A 19140-nucleotide genomic window follows, 5' to 3' on the forward strand; every position below is an offset into this window, starting at 1 on the left:
TTTTACCAAAAAATACCTGTGGTTCAAACTGAGGCTCCCTAGAATGGTAACAGAAAGCAACCCCCCACCCCCCCCAACACACACAATTAATAGCTTTAGGCTTGGTTTGATGTCTCATTACATTAGCAAAATATGAGTGTATTTGAATCTATGATTGTCTTAATTCTTAGTGATTCTCTCAAAACAGTGGGAGTATATTCAGGACAGACTGCTAGATGTACTGCAGAGAGAAAAACAGTGAAACATAATTTAAATCGTACCCACACTTTAAAGTCTGGCTCAAATGCTGCCACCCTGAGACATATCCTCCACTTGTCCTCCCTTCTTTGTTCTCATGGAGATGTTTGTGCCTCCTCTATGGCATTCATGGTACCTTAGTCTGCAAACAGGATTGCCCACCTTTTTACTTCAAGGTCTCCCTTTCTAGACTATAAATGGCTTGAAATCAGTGTGTTCAGTGTTGTTGACCGTCTAGCTTCTGGCATAATGCCTTGCTTCATATATGTACATTTAGAATGGGTAGAGCTTGGTTTGTGGGATATGTTAGTCTATCTGTGTGTGTTTATAGAGCATGACTCTTTTTTCTGAATTCATGTCCTTTCTTGCAGGCCAGTCACTTTGCTATGCATCATGACGAGGAGAAAGATGTAATCACAGGCCTGAAACAAAAGACCTTGTATGGACGACCCAACTGGGATAACGAGTTCAAGACCATTGGAAGTCAACATCCCAAGTAAGGAGTTCCCCCAACAGAGTATTCTTGAGGCTTACGGTCTGTGTAAAGCAGCAGCTCCCAAACACAGCTAAATTTATATATTCTGGAAACTAAAATATCTAGATAACTATATTCACACTCATAAAAGGTTCTAAATATCTCTCACTTTAAGAAGTCTTTAAATCACACCCAATATTGACTGGTGAGTTCCAAACAGATTCCTAGGCCCCACCTCAGGCTTTCTGAACCCTGCTGCCCCCAAGTAGGCCCGTAACTCAATTCTTTGCTTTTATCTCCTAAATTTCACTCATGTATCTGCTTCTATTAATTCAACAAGATTTATATTGTTTACTAAGGAGACACTGGCCCCATTTTCATGTATAGCTTTTGGGTCCTAGATCATAAGTTGACAGATACCCCAGGTCCTTCCTGCCCTCACTAAAGCTTTAGTCATTATGAAGCTTTGAGGAGATCTTTTCTCTTGTTAGAACACATGATAAACTCAAGAAATCACCATAAATACACTCTTTATGTCATTGCTTCTTACACTTTAATGAACATGTAAATCACTTGGAGGAGCTTTTTAAAATGCTGATTTAGTATATGTGGGGTGGGGCCCAAGAATCTCCATTCTTGGCTTTGAATGGCTTTTTGAGTTTTCTTGAAATCTTAACATGAACAAGGAATTGGAAATACAGTCACATCAAAGAACAAATTATCACAGCTTTGACATTTAAGCCAAACAGATATTTTAGGGCAGATTTGAAAAAATTGTGAAGTCATAACAATTTAAAAACACAGCTGACCTACTTCAATAATATGAATTCTTGAAAAGCTGACACCAGGGCTCTGGTCTGAAACCACGGCTAGAGGAACAAGGCTTTAGAGTCTAAAAAGTTGAAGGACAAAGCCACACCAAGTTGTTAGCAGAGTTGCCGTTCCTAAGGCGGGTTTGTTCCTAATTTTAAGGCACTGGAGGGACTTCCCTGATGGTCCAATGGTTAAAAGTCTGTGCTTCAAATACAGGAGGGTGTGGTTCGATCCTGGGTCAGGGAACTAAGCTCTTACATGTCCCATGGTGTGGTCAAAAATTAATTTTTTTTTAAAAAGATGCTGGAGTGTCTGAGAACACAGAGCCCTGAAAGGAAGTAGACCACAGGCTCACAAATTCACCACCATTTTCTCTGTGGTAGAAGTTTCCATAAACCTTGCTTGAATGTCATTTTTTTTTCAATAAAGTCAGCTGCCTTTTGCAGTAGCCAGCTGCCCCCATAAATAGGACCAAGGGCCACCTGAACTGTGTCATTTGTGGAAGGACAGGAGCTGAGGAGACTCTGCTCTGAGGCCTAAAATCAGTAGGGAATCTCCTCATGTGCTTTGTAATTGATCCCATCCCAGAGCCTAAAACTGTCTTTTTCTTTCTCTTTTTGTCCCCGAAAGTACCAGAATAGGAGTCTTCCTCTGCGGACCAGAAGCCTTGGCTGACACCCTTAATAAGCAGTGCATCTCCAACTCCGACTCTGGCCCCAGGGGAGTGCATTTCATTTTCAACAAGGAAAACTTCTAACTGGTCTCTTCCTTGAGGAAATAAATGTGGGTTGTACCACTGAATAACCAAGTAATGCTAGTGGATAATATAAGTTCCTCCCTTTAAAAAAAAAAGAAAAAGGAACTATGATGTGATGATTTTCCCTGAGAGGAATGTCAAAGATTTTTAATGGTGATAAATTTGCATTTGTATGGAGCTTTATGGTTTTCAGAGCAATTATATAAACTTTTTTTTCCTTTTTTTTTCCCCTTCACAGTAATGCCAGAGAAAGGTAGGGCAAAGATTCTCAGACTCACTTTTCAGGATGAAAAAAAAAAAAGGTTCAAAATGGTGAAGTAACCTCCCTAAGATGAGACTGGCTCTAGGCCATCTGACTCTAGGTTTGGTGATCTTTCAGCAATAGCAGGTTGCCTGGAAATTGGTTTGCATGCTCCCCCAAAGAAGAAGCAAACCAGGGGATAATTATTCATATTCCCTTTTGTGTCATCTTTGTTATCATTATTGTTCTATTGAAGGAAACTTTCCAAGTAGGAGATAATTTATGTTGAGAATGATTCATCACTTAATAGTGATGACATCCTCCAGTTTACCAATACAGCAGCCTAACTGGGTCAGAGATTTCTCCTAAAAAAGAATATTAGACTGACTGGATGTATGTATGACCCACCATTTACACTGGTGCTTGGCAGAGAGTGGATACTCATTGAAAGTTAGCTGAATGAATGAGTGAAAAGACATTTAGAACCATACAGTGCCAAGGTAGAATCAACGGAAAGCCTTAAACAGTATTATCTGAGGAAATCACTTCTGATACTCTAGTTGACCAAACGAGCCTCATTCTCTTAAGGGTACAGAACAGGCTAAGGTTAGTAACCAATGGGTTGTCCTGTCCAAACACTCTTATTTGAAGCATTGCACCAAAGGGAGATGGAGGCAGAGAAATGAACTCCTCTCATAACTCTGGCTGGCTCCTTTAGTCCTGCTCCTGATGCTATGAAAGAAATGCAAACTAATTTATTGCCCAAAACGGTCCTCTCCAGCCAGCACTTGTGAATTTGAAATTAAGAATTGTGACAAGATGTATCTGACAGCTGCTTTAAATAGCATCCACCCTTTATTTTACTTAAATACACATGGAAAATTGATCTTACTAGTGTAACTAATGATTTATCCTTCTATCGTCATGATCATAATAAAATTTACATCCCAGAAACTAAATCCCTAGCTCCAATAGAATATTCTGGATATTCATGAGTTCAAGAATCTCTAAATCACTGTTAATGTAACTGCCCCTACTTCTGGGAATGAAAAACAGCTTTATTTGTTATATTCTCTGCAGCCACAGATATTTAGAAGTAATCAACTTTAATAATTAGAAAGAAGGAGAAAGGAGCAGAGGGGAAGGGCAGAAGGCCAGGTTAGGAGGAAAGGGGAGGGAAGGAGGAAGACAATAGAAGGAAAGTGAGAGAAAGCCAAAAAAAAAAAAAAAAGGCAAAAGGGAAGGGTAGGGGAAGGGGGTCATTTTCTACCCCAGATTTCTTAAAGTCTTGTATGTATTGAATGTAATTGCAGGAGCCATACACATATTCATTTTATTTTGGTCACATAAGGTATTGAATCTGAAATTCTAGCCACAAATTTGATGCTGAGTGGACCTATTCAGGGGACCAAGCTGAACTAGAAAGAACTCAGTTGTTCCATTGGGTCCCCAGGATGCCCAGGGCAGTGAGGGCATCAAGTCAGGCTTGCTTTGGGAAGGTCATTTCCCCACGATGTCCAGGACTGTTTCTTCAAAGAGAAACTTAGGTCCACCCCATTCAAACTGCACCTGAGGTATCAGTTCATTCATTCAACAAATTTGTATTGTGCTATTGCTATGACTCAGGCTCCATGTTTGTGGTTTCATTTCTTTATGCCAAAGTGCGAGCCAGAAGGGGGACCAGGGTTACAGGGAGTCTGAGAATCTGGGCCCTTGCTCCCTATGTGGCATAAGTAAAACCAGCTTCATTTGTTGCTCTGAAAATATTTCTCCAGGGTTTTCTATTTTTGACACCCAGAGAGTTACGCCCTGTGTTATCCTGGTTATAAGATGAAAAATGAGTATAAACACGCTTGTCATTATAAGAGCTTCCTTCCTGTTCCCCAGCCACCAGCTGCCCCTGCAGCCTTTTTAGATTTAGTATTTAGCAACAGTTACTGAGAGAACAATTAAGCATTATTTTTAATCTCAAGGCTATGAAGGCGTTTCTTCTTTTGCTTTTGCAACATTGTGTTTATTAATTTGAATACTTGTAGATGTTGTGTGTGAATAGTTTGGGAGAGGGGGGCCCTGGGAGATAATTCTTGGGAAGAACTATCAAAATTGCACTCAATTATTAAAATGAATGAGCTCTCTCTGTGTCTGTGTTATTGATCTTCGTATTCAAGGATGGACTCAGAGGGCATAGATTTTCTCTGCCCCAGTGGGATTGAAATTCTCTGTATTTTCGTAGATGACATGTCAAACATGGCACAATTTCTGGATTGAGTAGGGAAAACTAAGTACTGAGTTCTGTACTGATATCCGGGTGACACTCACAACACTGGTACAAGGAAATGGACAAGAGAGTATCACCTGATATTGTAGATAGAATTTCAAATGCAAAGAAGCCCTAGTATAGCAACTTCTTTTTTTTTTTTTTTTTTCATTTCCACTCATCTTTTAGGTTCTAACTTTGCAGTTAGATGCCATCAAATCAGGTTATGAATAGATATACAGTTATGGTTCTGTGTTGGTAATTGTTCTAAATGAGTCATCCAATTATGATCCCCACATCTAGGAAATGTATAGAGATGTGGGCATATGTTCCTGTGGGGGTCAGCAAATGCTGCCATGGGGGGAAAGGTCATTAACTCAAACAAACATCAGCAACATAAACAGCTAATCTTTAATAAACACCTTCTACTATGTCAAATGTTTTAATCCCTCAGGATTTTGCAAGGTAGTTGTGTGCGTGCGTGCTAAGTCACTTCAGTCCTGTCCGACTCTTTGCAACCCTATGGACTGTAGCCTGCCAGGCTTCTCTGTCCATGGGATTCTCCAGGCAAAAATGCTGGAGTGGGTTGCCATGCCCTCCTCCAGCGGATCTTCCCAACCCAGGAGTTGAACCCCCATCTCTTAGCAAGGTAGCTATTTTAGCTCAGTTTTGTTGATTAAAAAAACTGAAGCTGAGAGAGAATAACTGATAGGCTCAAACTATCCCACAACTACTGGGCAACTGTATCAAAATTAAGTCTGTATCAGATCAGATCAGTCGCTCAGTCGTGTCCGACTCTTTGCGACCCCATGAATCGCAGCACGCCAGGCCTCCCTGTCCATCACCAACTCCCGGAGTTCACTCAGACTCATGTCCATCGAGTCAGTGATGCCATCCAGCCATCTCATCCTCTGTCGTCCCCTTCTCCTCTTGCCCCCAATCCCTCCCAGCATCAGAGTCTTTTCCAATAAGTCAACTCTTCTCATGAGGTGGCCAAAGTACTGGAGTTTCAGCTTTAGCATCATTCCTTCCAAAGAAATCCCAGGGCTGATCTCCTTCAGAGTGGACTGGTTGGATCTCCTTGGAGTCCAAGGGACTCTCAAGAGTCTTCTCCAACACCACAGTTCAAAAGCATCAATTCTTCAGCGCTCAGCCTTCTTCACAGTCCAACTCTCACATCCATACATGACCACAGGAAAAACCATAGCCTTGACTAGATGAACCTTTGTTGGCAAAGTAATGTCTCTGCTTTTGAAATTGCTATCTAGGTTGGTCATAACTTTCCTTCCAAGGAGTAAGCGTCTTCTAATTTCATGGCTGCAGTCACCATCTGTAGTGATTTTGGAGCCCAGAAAAATAAAGTCTGACACTGTTTCCACTGTTTCCCCATCTATTTGCCATGAAGTGATGGGACCGGATGCCATGATCTTCGTTTTCTGAAAGTTGAGCTTTAAGCCAACTTTTCCACTCTCCACTTTCACCTTCATCAATACGTATAAGTCCGTATATTTCTAGCTAAAAATTTCATGTTCTTTATGCCACGCTAGCAGATTAGACAAGGTATAGGTAACCAAGGATTTTTTTTAAAGCTATTGTGCTGCTGCTGCTGAGTCACTTCAGTCATGTCCAACTCTGTGCAACCCCATAGACGGCAGCTCACCAGGCTCCCCCATCTCTGTGCTATTGTGCTAGGTACAGATAATGCACTAAGAAGAGCTGAGTAACAGTGGTGTATAAACCCTTGGTTTATACTATCTAAGCATCTTGGTAACTTAATTTAGAAATATTGGTTAACCAGATTCATGCTAATTTTTATTTTAATGTTCTCGGCTTTGTTTAGGTATAGTTGACAAATAAAATTGTAAGATATTTAAAGCGAACAACATGATGATTCACTGAACGTTTTTCCAAAGAACAACTTTCAGTTATATAACCACAGTGCAATGAATCAATCCAAGAAATTTAACACCAATACAAAACTATCATTTACTATATAGTCTATGTATAGGTGACGTTGTATCCTTAGTGCATTGCATTGGGAGGTAGGTATTATCAGTTTGTCCTGTTATTAGTGGTATTAAGTTTGACCACCAGATTTTTCTGTTATAAATCTAAAGGTATTATTTTACTTTTGTAATCAGTAATTAACATTTAGGGAATACTTCCAATGATACCAATATCATTTTCTCCGATAGTCTTTCACCCAGGCATTTTAAGATACATTGATGAAATCACATTGAATTGATTTTTATAATGATGGTTACTGAATATCTAGATTCTTAATAAAACTAGATATTTTATAAATATCTTAAACCTCAATAACCTACCAATTTCTTTCCCCTCCTCAGATTTATTGAGATATAATTGACATGGAACATTGTGTAAGTTTAAGATGTACAACGTGTTGATTCTATACATTTATATATTGCAAAATGATTACCTTATTAATTAAAGTGTTAGCCTTAGCTAACACTTCCATCCTGTCACATAATTACAATTGCTTTATTGTGGTAAGAATAATTAAGATATATTCTTTGCAGTATCCCAGACATTTTGACATATTGCACTTCCATTTTCATTTGTTTTGAGATATTTCTTGATTTACTTTGATTTCTTCTTTGACCCATTGGTTGTTCAGGAACATGTTTAATTTCCACGTATTTGTGAATTTTCCAGTTTCCTCCTGTTACTGGTTTCTGGCTTCATACCATTGTGGTCAGAAAAGATACTCATGATTTCAGTCTTCTTAAATTTACTAAAACTTGTGTGAGACCTATCATTTACTGTATCCTAGAGTATGTTTTGTGTGTGCTTGAGAAGAATGTGTATTCTTTGTTGTTTGATGAAATGTTCTATATATGTCTGTTAGTTCTATTGGTCTGAAGTATGTTTCAGATTCATTTCCTTGTTGATTTCCTGTCTGAATAACCTATCCATTGTTGAAAGTGGAGTATTGAAGTCCTCTACGATTATTGGATAGTTGTCTATTTCTCCCTTCAGATCTGTTAGTATTTGCTTAATGCATTTAGGTGCTCTGATGTTGGGTGTATATATATTTATGATTATTATAGCTTCTTGACTAATTGCCCCCCCCTTATCAATATATAATGACTGTCTTTGTCTCCTTACCATTTTTGCCTTAGAGTCTATTTTGTCTGATCTAAGTATAGCTACTCTTGCTCTCTTTTGGTTTCCACTTGCATGGAATATCTTTTGCCATCCCTTCACTTTGAGTCTATGTGTGTCCTTAAAGCTGAAGTGAGTCTCTTGTGGGTAACATAGACTTTTTGTGACCCTATGGACTGTAGCCCACCAGGCTCCTCTCTCTGTCCATAGGATTTTCCAGGCAAGAATACTGAAGTGGGTTGTCATTTCCTTCTCCAGGGGATCTTCCCGACCCAGGGATCAAACCCAGGTCTCCCACATTTCAGGCAGACTCTACCGTCTGAGCCACCAGGGAATCCCATATAACATTATAAAACAGTCTACCTTACAGTGATAATTTCAGTTTAATTACATACAAAACCTCTTTTTACTACCCCCTTTTATATTCTTTATGTCACCATTTACATCTTTTTATATTGTATAACTAAACAAATTGTAATACTTTTGTCCTTTAACCATTATACTAGAGTTAAGTAGTCAACACATCACCATATTACAGTGTTAAGGTATTCTGAATCTAACCTTATGCTTACTTTACCAATCAATGTGTTGTCTTATTTTCACAAATAATTAGCATCCATTCATTTCAAGCTTGAGGAGCTCTTTTCAGCATTTCTCTTAGGGCAGATTTACTGGTGAGAAATTCCGTTTTTGTTTGCTAGGGAAAGTTTTTATTTTGCCTTCAATTGTTTTTTTTTAAGATTTACTTATTTTATTTATGGCTGTGCTGGGTCTTCGTTGCTGGGCATGGGCTTTCTCTGGTTACAGTGAGCAGAGGCTACTCTTTGCTCCAGTGTGCAGGCTTCTTCTCATTGCAGTGGCTTCTTTTGTTGCAGACTACAGGCTCTAGACCCAAGGGCTTCAGGAGTTGTGGTTCGTAAGCTCAGTAGTTGTGGCTCCAGGCTCTAGAGTGCAAGCTCAATAGTTGTGGCACACGGGCTTAGTTGCTCTGCGGCATGTGGGATCTTCCTGGACCAGGGATCAAACCCATGTCCCCTACATTAGCATACAGATTCTTAACCAATGGACCACCAGGGAAGCCCTTGCTTTCAATTCTGAAATACAACTTTGCTGGCTAAAGTTTTCTTGGCTGGTAGTTTCTTTCAGCATCTTGAGTTTTCAGCATCCTTTAGCATCCCATTCTCTCCTGGCCTGCAAGGTCTCTGCTGAGAAATCCACTGGGAAGTTCCCTTGCATGAGAGATTTTTTTTTTTTTTTCTTTTGCTGGTTTTAAAATCTTTGTCCTCGGTTTTGGACAGTTTTGTTATTACATGTCTTGGAGAAGATTGTTTTGGATTGAAATTTTTAGGTGACATTAGCTTCATGAACTTGGATGTCTAAATCTCTTCCCATGTTTGGGAAGTTCTCAGTCATTATTCTTTAAATAAGCTTTCTACTCCTTTCCGACTCTCTTCTTCTAAAACTCTAATGGAGTATACATTATTTTTTATCGTGTCCCATAATCCCCCAGGCTTTCTTCATCCTTTGCCATTCTTTTTTTTCTTCTTACTCCTTGATTGGATAATTTTACTTGGTCTCTCTTCTTGCTCAAAAATTCTCTCTTCTGTTTGCTAAATTCTGCTGTTCTATACTGACTTCTTCAATTATTGTATTCTTCAGCCCCCCAAATTCTGTTTGTTTGTTTTTTTCATTTTTTTCTATCTTTTTGTTGAACTTCTCATGTTGTTCTTGTATTTTTTCCTGATATCATTAAGTTGTTTATCTGTGTTCTCTTGTAGCCCTCTGAGCATCTGTAATTATTTTGAACTCTTTATCGGGCAATTCCTAGATCTCCATTTCTTTGAGGCCAACTACAGAAATTTTACTATATCCCTTTGGTGGAAGCATGTTTCCTGATTCTTCATCATTCCTGCAGCCTCAAATAGGTGTCAGCATATTTGAAAAAGCAGTCGCTTCTTCCAGACTTCATGAACTGAGTTTAGGGAAGGAAGCCTTTTACCTGAAAGAGGGACATACTGGATCATATGGTTACTCTGTGTCACCTGGTCCAGGGTCCCGAGCATGGGGGTATGTTGCAGCGCCCAGTCTGGGGAAACACGATGTCTCTTCAGCTCAGGCCACTGGACTCCACAGTACAGAAAACTGTGTGGACCTTGGTGAGTACTGCATGGGGGAGAGGGGTTCCGTAGTGGCTGCTAAACAGTACCTCCAGCTCTGCTAGCTAGTGTAGGCAGTGGGGATGACCAGAGCTGGTGGCATACACACACTTGGTTGTGGCAGCCAGCTGCAGTTCCCATGCAGTGGCAGAGGCTCCTTGCAGACACACTCGTAGTGATAGGAACCAGGGCTGGTAGCGAGGGCCAGGCTAATCATGTGCCCTTTAGTAGCTGCTGGGGATCTGGCTGTTGACACGTTCTCTTGCAGCTGCAGACACTTCCCTGCAGGGTATACACTGCGGTGTAGACTGGTGATGGGTTCAGGCTAGGAGCATGGAGCAAAGCTGGAGGTGCTAGGTACAGGTGGGCAGGGTTGTGCTGGCCAGTGACAGAACATGGCCGGGCCCCAGTTCACAAACTGCTGTGGGAGCCTTGGTTGTTGGTGCACTCACCCATGGCTGAGCACACTCCAGCTTGCAGGCTGCAGTCAGAGGCCAATGACTGGCGTCAGGCCAGTGGTATGCAGGTGCACAGCTGCAGGGGCTCACTTCCAGGGCAGGCCCGGCAGTGGGGTCACTGAGGGGTGGGCGCTAGCCTGGCTGTGAGCCTGACTCCAGGGCACTGGTGAGGGTGGGGAGGGACTCGGGCAGCTGGTATCTTACACTTGCCCAGCCACTGAGACCTCAGTGCCTGCAGGTGTGACCAGCTTCTGGTGGGGGTGGGGTGGCAGTGCTAGGGTAGGGGGCGGGGCAAGACTCAGGTGTTAAGCATCACTGAACAGACTACCTATGGGGCAAAGACTGGAGACATTAGCAGGGCGTCCACGCAGGTATGCTGGCATTGCCTTCATCAGTGGAGAAACGTGCAGAGTTTTTCTGCAGAGTGGGTCTCCATGAACCACACTCTCTCCCACTGCATGTCTGCTAATAGTTAGCAGCTAGCCTCTGCCTTTCTTTCTGGTTCATAGCCGACTGTATTAACCTCTCAATTTGGCCAGTGGGGTGGGGATGAAACTGAAGCAGAACCTTCCTGCAGTATCGCAAGAACCCAAGGAAGCTGTCATTCACCCCACTCTTAGGGAAGGGGTGAGTTCCTGGTGAGGGCAACTCTTTCTAACTGGGAGGTTCTTTCTTGGCCCTGAACAATGCCTGCTTGGGAAGGGGGCGGTGGCAGGGAATGATGTGGGCAAAATGAATTTGTTTTTTCTTCTCTTTTTGTGTGATGACTCCCAGGTGTTTTTGTTGTTGTTGTTCCACAGTGTTGCTAACAGTTCCTAAGTGGACTCCAGATGTCTCCCAGAGCTGTTTTTGTTCAGGAAGAGTGTCCAGTCATTAATCTTTGTAGGGAGATTAGAAAGCTGGGTTCTCCTATGTCACTATACACTAATTTTTGGTTGGGTTTTCCTTGCATTGTGTGGACCTTCTCTAGTTGCAGCAAGCAGGGGTTGCTTTTCTTTCCAGTTCGAGGGCTTCTTATTGTGGTGGCTTCTCTCGTTGTGGAGCAGGGCCCTAGGGTGCTAGGGCTTCGGTAGTTGTAGCAAACGGGCTTAGTTGCTCTGCAGTATGTGGGATCTTCCCTGATCAGGGATCAAACCCACATCTCCTGCATGGATAAGCAGATTCTTTACCACCAAGGAGACACAAGAGAGGCGGGTTTGATCCTTGGATCGGGAAGATCTCGAGGAGAAGGAAATGGCAACTTACTCCAGTATTCTGGCCTGGGAAATCCCATGGACAAAGGAGCCCAGTGGACTACAATCCACAGGATCGCAAAGATTGGTACGTGATTTAGCGACTGAAACAACAAGCAAACAATACCAGGGAAGCCTCCTACGTCACTATTTATCCCATAACCTAATTTTCACTTTAGAATGGACCTATTAAGAAATGGAATTATTTTGCTTGGAGAAAAGGCTTCAAAGTGATTCAATAATATTTATGAAATCCATGTTTTTAATATTTATTTTATTCATAAAGGATTTCTGACAGAAAAGGCCAGTTATTGTCAATATTGTTGTGTGTGTGTTATGAAATAAAATTGCATGAGGAAGAAGCCAGTTTTGAGTTTTAATCCAGCTTTTCCACTTTCCTCTTTCACCATCAAGAGGCTCTTTAGTTCCTCTTTGCTTTCTGCCATAAGGGTGATATCTGGGGTTATTGATATTTCTCCTGGCAATCTTGATTCCAGCTTGTGCTTCATCCAGCCTGGCCTTTTGCATTACATATTCTGAATATAAGTTGAATAAGCAGGGTGAGAGCCTTGACATTCTCCTTTCCCAATTTGGAAACAGTCCGTTGTTACATGCCAGGTTCTAACTGTTGCTTCTTGACCTGCATACAGGTTTCTCAGGAGGCAGGTCGGGTGGTCTGGTATTCCCATCTATTTAAGAATTTTCCAGTTTGTTGTGATCTACACAGTCAAAGGGTTTAGCATAGTCAATGAAGCAGAAGTAGATGTTTCTCTGGAATGCTCTTGCTTTTTCTATAATCCAACAGATGTTGGCAGTTCGATCTCTGGCTCCTTGGCCTTTTCTAAATCCAGCTTGTACGTCTGGAAGTTCTCGGTTCACATACTATTGAAGCCTAGCTTGAAGAATTTTGAGTATGACCTTGCTAGCATGTGAAATGAGTGCAATTGTGAAGTAGTTTGAACATCCTTTGGCATTGCCTGTCTTTGGAATTGGAATGAAAACTGACCTTTTCCAGTCCCGTGGCCACTGCTGAGTTTTCCAAATTTGCTGGCATATTGAGTGCAGCACTTTCACAGCATCATCTTTCAGGATTTGAAATAGCTCAGCTGAAATTCCATCACATCCACTAGCTTTGTTCGTAGTGATTCTTCCTAAGGCCCACTTGACTTCACACTCCAGGATGTCTGGCTCTAGGTGAGTGATCACACCATCATGTTTATCCAGGTCATTAAGCTCTTTTTTGTATGGTTCTTCTGTATATTCTTGCCACCTCTTCTTTTTATATATATATTTTTTTAGTATCAGTGCAATATTTTTTTAAAATAATAATCATGCAAAAGAATCCTGAATATCAAAACTCTAAAGGACAAGATCAGTATGTTACAGTTTCTCCTGGTCTGTTTATCTTAATAACAGGTCTATTGAGCTATAACTCACAGACCATACAATTAACCCATTTAAAGTGTAGACTGTAGTGGTTTTTAGTCTATTCACTGAGTTGTGGAACTGTCACCATAATCAATTTTAAAACACTTCATCACCCTTTAAAGAAGCCATGTACCATTAACAGTCACTCCCCATTTCCCCCTAATCTCCCCAGTCTTAGACAACCATCAATTTACTTTCTGTCTCTATGGATTGAATTTGCTTATTCTGGGCTTTTCTTATAAATGGAATAATTCAATATGTAGTCATTGGTGATTAACTTCTTTCACTTGGCATAATGTTTCCACCTCTTCCTAATATCTTCTCCTTCTGTTAGGTCCATACTATTTCTGTCCTTTATTGTGCTCATCTTTGCATGAAATGTTCCCTTGGTATCTCTAATTTTCTTGAAGAGATCTCTAGTCTTTGCCATTCTATTGTTTTCCTCTATTTCTTTGCATTGGTCACTGAGGAAGGCTTCCTTATCTCTCCTTGCTATTCTTTAGAACTCTGCATTCAAATGAGTATATCTTTCCTTTTCTACTTTGCTTTTCACTTCTCTTCTTTTCACAGCTCTTTGTAAAGGCCTCCTCAGACAACCTTTTTGCCTTTTTGCATTTCTTTTTCTTGAGAAATGTTTTGATCACTGCCTCCTGTACAGTGTTACGAACCTCCATCCATAGTTCTTCAGGCACTTTATCACTAATCCCTTGAATCTATTTGTCAATTCTACTGTATAATCATAAAGGATTTGATTTAGGTCATACCTGAATGGTCTAGTGGTTTTCCCTACTTTTTTCAATTTAAGTCTGAATTTGGCAATAAGGAGTTCATGAGCTGAGCCACAGTCAGCTCCCGGTCTGTTTTTGCTGACTTCTCCATCTTCGGCTGCAAAGAATATAATCAATCTGATTTCAGTATTGACCATCTGGTGATGTCCATGTGTAGAGTCTTCTCTTGTGTTGTTGGAAGAGGCTGTTTGCTATGACCAGTGCATTCTCTTGGCAAAAATATGACTTGTAGAGTTTTCTAAATACTAGGCAAAAGATCAACCAGGTAGCCTGAGATTCTTTAAAAACTGTAGTCTTTATTATCCTGTGGTGATTGTTGGGAAATAAAATAGCCTCAGGAATTGGATATTCCAGTTAATAATAATTAATACCAACAGATTTGCAATCTTCAAGGAATTGGGATACTTTATAAAGTAGAAGAGGAAATTCAGTCCTGATATATACTAGTTTGTGGACAAAAGGAGGTACCAATAAAGATTATAATACATGAATAGTGGCCTCTCTGAGTTTATTTTCTTGATCTTACTCTGAGAACTATTAACTGTCTGACTTTGGGAAATGGTCCAAAATATTACATTCTGAAACTTCATCTTTCAGAGAATACTACTAAAATCTGATTTATATTTTAAAAAATGAGGCTCAAAAATCTTAAGTTTTAGAATTACATGAGAATATTAAGTAATCACCAAGTTTACCATTATATTAGATCACTTGCTTGCTAAACACTGCTTCCTCTTTCCAGTCATGCAATTCCCAATTAAGTAACAATAAAAATCACTGGCTCTCCCACTCACATAGAAAAAGTGAAACATCCCTCTTTCACATCAGATGGAGGGAAATTCAGGGCAGAAGGAATGAACCACCTTTATCTTTCCTGAGATTCCAGAGGAAATTTCAGATCTCCTTGCATTTATTGATAAGAAAAAAGAATCATGCTTCTAAACATCTCCCAGGAATAGTTAATGTGCCTGTATTGGCTGAAAATCACCGGAGCATACAATTCACATAGTAATTCTTCCATATGTAGCTAATGAAGTTTAGCTGACCTCTCTGATGATCCTGTTTTTCGGCTGGGGGCTCAGCAGCACCCACCCATGGTTAAAATAGTAAAGCCAAGTATCTCTGTTGTCAGCTTCCTGGTGCACTTATTACTTGGTGTTCCGTTCTTCTAGGGCCACTGTGCCTGTTACTTGACAAACCAAAGGCAACAGCGGGTTTGACCACATCCAACTCACAATGTAATTATACTGTCAACCTCCTTTTAAGAATATGAGTTTTTGCACCTTTTTCCTTTGTAGAAACCATTCAGCAAATTTTACTTTCCATGTGCTCGGTAGAAAAATGCATTTTAAGAAGTCTTCCTCTTTAAGATATCGTATATCAAAGAATGTGGAGATGGAAAGAGGGGAAAAAACAAAACATCACTAGATGATACCGGCATTAATTAGAAGGAGTGAAATAAAATAGGGAATATTACAATAAAATGGAGTGATTTTTTTCCTTGCTTTTAAAAAAAAAAAAAGTAAATGTTTTCAATGATCGCCATTTGGCCCTGAGTTTCCACTACTCTCTGTATCCATGTCCTCTGCAATGTGGCTTCACGGTATTTTCCAGCAAGAGCAGGAATCTATTCACTCACCCCTTAAACCTCGGCTATCCTTATGACTTGGCACTGACCAGTGGAATGCAGTGAAATTGATGTGGGAGTTCCAGAGTCTAGGCCTCAAGAAACCTGGCCTGCTTCTCTGTTCTCTTTTGCCCTCTGCCTTTTCCATGGCAGTATGCCCAGGCTAGCTTGCTCAAAGGTCAAGTGTGGAGAACAGAGCAGATCCAGCCTAGTAATGCCAGCCAAGATACCAGACATACAAGAGCCCAAGACTAACAAAACTTCTTAGGCAACCCACTACTGACTGTGAATGTATAAGTGAGCCCAGCTTAAATCAACAGAACCACCCAAATGACCTCTAAATGCATAGAAAGTAGTAAAAAGTTCTTGTTTTAAGCCTCTAACTTTAGAATAATTTGTTACATGACAAAGCTGCTGACTAGACAGGTCTAGGATGAGAGTTGAAGGTGATAATATACTTGTTGACACTGCATGAGAAATTTTTTCTGGGGATTACCATAAAGAACATGTTGGCTTTACTGAATAAAAACACAATATCCTCTGAATTATCATGACTGATGTGGAGTTATACTTGCTTGGAAAATCCCTGGGATTATGGATCCCGAAGGTGTTGCCATGTAGAAAATACAAGTAGTTTATTTTAGACATTTCTAACCCAATAGATAGCATCTTGTCCTGTCTATGCAGCAATAAGCTATCAGACAGTCTATCTGAAACAGAAGTAAAAACTGGGGATGAGGGCAGGAGGAAGTGTATGAGCCGCCAAAATAGAACTAAAATCCACAAACAGTACGTTTAACTCTGCCCAAGCCAATCTGAAATTCACTCAGAGCGTTTTCATACTTGCCATAACAAGCTTAGTGATCTTGGTCCCAAATCCATAGTTGATGAGAAGTGGCAAGTTAGAAGAAGAGGGCGGCAGAGGATGAGATGGTTAGATATCATCACTGACTGAGTGGACAAGAATTTGAGTAAACTCTGGGAGATAGTGAAGGATAGAGGAGCCTGGCGTGCTGCAGTTCATGGGGTTGCAAATAGTCGAACACGACTTAATGACAAAAAAACTACAGGAGAGAATGGTATCAAGTGACATCGGAGAACCTAAAGAAAGGGCAAAGAAAGACATGCTACAGCAGAGTCAAAAACTCAGAAGCATAGCAATCTGGAGTCATGTAACGTAGGGGAAAAGAGGTCCATATACTGCAACAAAACATAAAGACATCATTGTATTGTATTTCCTTTTTTTGTACTGTATTTCTTCATTCATTCATTCATATTCAACACATGATATATACACCGAGCGTTTTCCTCTGGTCATTGTACTGGTCAGAACCTAAAGGGTGGAGAATATTAATTAGAACCTACAATTTGACACAATATCCTGTGTGATGGCAGTGATGTTTTTACTGAAAAGTGTTAGTTGCTCAGTCATGTCTGACTCTTTGCGACCCCATGGACTGTAGCCCACCAGGCTCCTCTATCCATGGGATTCTGCAGGCAAGAATACTGGAGTGGGCTGCCATTCCCTTTGTCAGGGGATCTTCCTAAACCAAGGATTGAACCCAGGTCTCCTGTGTTGCAGGCAGATTCTTTACTATCTGAGCCACCAAGGAAGCTCTACTCCATTCAAAACAAGAAAAAAAAAAAAAAAAAGAGTTAAGTCATGATAGCCAGCACATGCACAATGGTTAAGATTTTTGTCTCTGATTAAAGGGTAGATTTTCACTTATCTGGAAAGTTCAGACGTTGAAAATGATTCATTGAGGGTGTTCCTAGATGGCTTAAGTTTTGCATTATTGCTATATCCAAGTTATGTCTAATGTGGGTTTTGTATAGTTAGTGTATCCCTGTCCATTATAGGAATGTCCACATTTCTTGGAGAAAGACAAGGAAAACTTGTATAGATTTTCCTTTAAAAAGTAAACTTTGTTTATAATTAAAGATAAAAATACAGAATCAGATTGCTTTCAAAGTGGGGACGGGAAAACAAAGTTACATGATATGTAAAACATTAAAAGAAGAAAAATAGTTTTATTCTTCTGAAAATAATGCCTTAAATCTTCTGCTGAAAATGAAAAAATACAGAATACACTAACAATTTTTTTTTTTACTTTTCATTTTCTTTTACTGGTATTTAAAAACAAAATTAGTTATTTTCAGAAATGAGGAAGTTTTGACCTGCTGGATAAAGTTCTGCTGCAGGTGGTGTTGATTGCTTTCAGATGGCAGAGAATGGTAAGCTCTTCTCTGCTGCTGCTGCTGCTGCTGCTACTGCTAAGTCGCTTCAGTCGTGTCCGACTCTGTGGGACCCTAGAGATGGCAGCCCACCAGGCTCCCCCATCCCTGGGATTCTCCAGGCAAGAACACTGGAGTGGGTAAGCTCTTCTCTAAGTGAAGATTAAACTGGGAAAATGAACCCAAAGCATGCCTAGCACTTAGGGGAAAAAAAACACGAAACTCACAAGTCACATGGAAAAGACAGATTCAACTACATAATAAAAATTTAGACACTTCCAGTTCGAGATGAACTGATCCTAAGCAATTTTCTTCCTCTTTCTCCCAAGACTTATAAAGCACATTTAAAAATAATAATAGTATAACCGGTGCAAAAAGAATAAAAGAGGGCCATCAAGGGATAAAAGATTTCAGTATATTCCTAGAAGCTGGGTAATTGGCAAGGAAGTGGTAATTCATGAACTGGGATGAAGAAAACCAAAACCAGAATTCTGTGAATAGGAGGCCAAAGCTCAGGAAGATGCCTACCTGTCCTGAAGGATGCCAGAGGGTTTCAATTCTGTTCAGTCACTCAGTTGTGTCCAACTCTTTGCAACCCCATGTACTGCAGCATGCCAGGCCTCCCTGTCCATCACCAATTCCCAGAGCTTGCTCAAACTCATGTCCATTGAGTCGGTGATGCCATCCAACCACCTCATCCTCTGTCATCCCCTTCTCCTCCTGCCTTCAATCTTTCCCAGCATCAGGGTCTTTTCCAATGAGTCAGTTCTTCACATCAGGTGGCCAAAGTATTGCAGCTTCAGCATCAGTCCTTCCAATGAATATTCAGGACTGCCAGAGGGTTTAGGGACATGGAAATACCAGGTATAAAGGAAGAGAATAGTGACAACTGTGACTAAAAAGAGTAGAACATCATCCAACTAATGAGAATTCCAGAAAGAGTGCAGAGATAGCAGGTGGGAGAAAAGCATCAAAGAGAGAAGATCATTTTTCTGAGCTAAATAACACAAGTTATCATGCTGATAGGATCCCACTGAATAACCAGTACATTGAAAGCCAATCCCCACATCTAGACACAGTGTTACAAAATTTCAAAATATCAGGTTAAAGCAAGATGGAAACAGCCTACACAAAGCACAATCAAACAAGTCAAAACACAGCTAACCCATAATGTAGAAAGAATCAGTTTCTACCAACACTACAGACTTGAAGATCCTGAACTTCCATACCTCCTCATAGTTTTGCTACAAGTTATATTCAACTTTGAGTTCTATTTGGTCTCAGACTAGGTTCCCTTGAAAGCAGAGTTT

General features: G+C 40.5%; 1 protein-coding gene across 1 annotated transcript in view; it reads left to right on the forward strand.

Moving 5' to 3' along the window:
* CYBB (cytochrome b-245 beta chain) overlaps nt 1–4658 on the forward strand; it is a 33983-nt gene extending 29325 nt beyond the window's left edge. The window contains exons 12-13 of the mRNA XM_086387638.1: nt 609–733; nt 2156–4658. Coding sequence (XP_086243764.1) covers nt 609–733; nt 2156–2282 — 252 coding nt within the window. The 3' untranslated portion in view covers nt 2283–4658. The remainder of the gene's footprint in view (nt 1–608; nt 734–2155) is intronic.
* Nucleotides 4659–19140: the final 14482 nt, after the last annotated feature.

The sequence above is a fragment of the Bos grunniens genome, chromosome X (genome assembly GCF_055505025.1).
Source record: "Bos grunniens cultivar Pamir isolate PY7600 chromosome X, Bosgru_T2T1.0, whole genome shotgun sequence".
Lineage (NCBI taxonomy): Eukaryota > Metazoa > Chordata > Mammalia > Artiodactyla > Bovidae > Bos > Bos grunniens.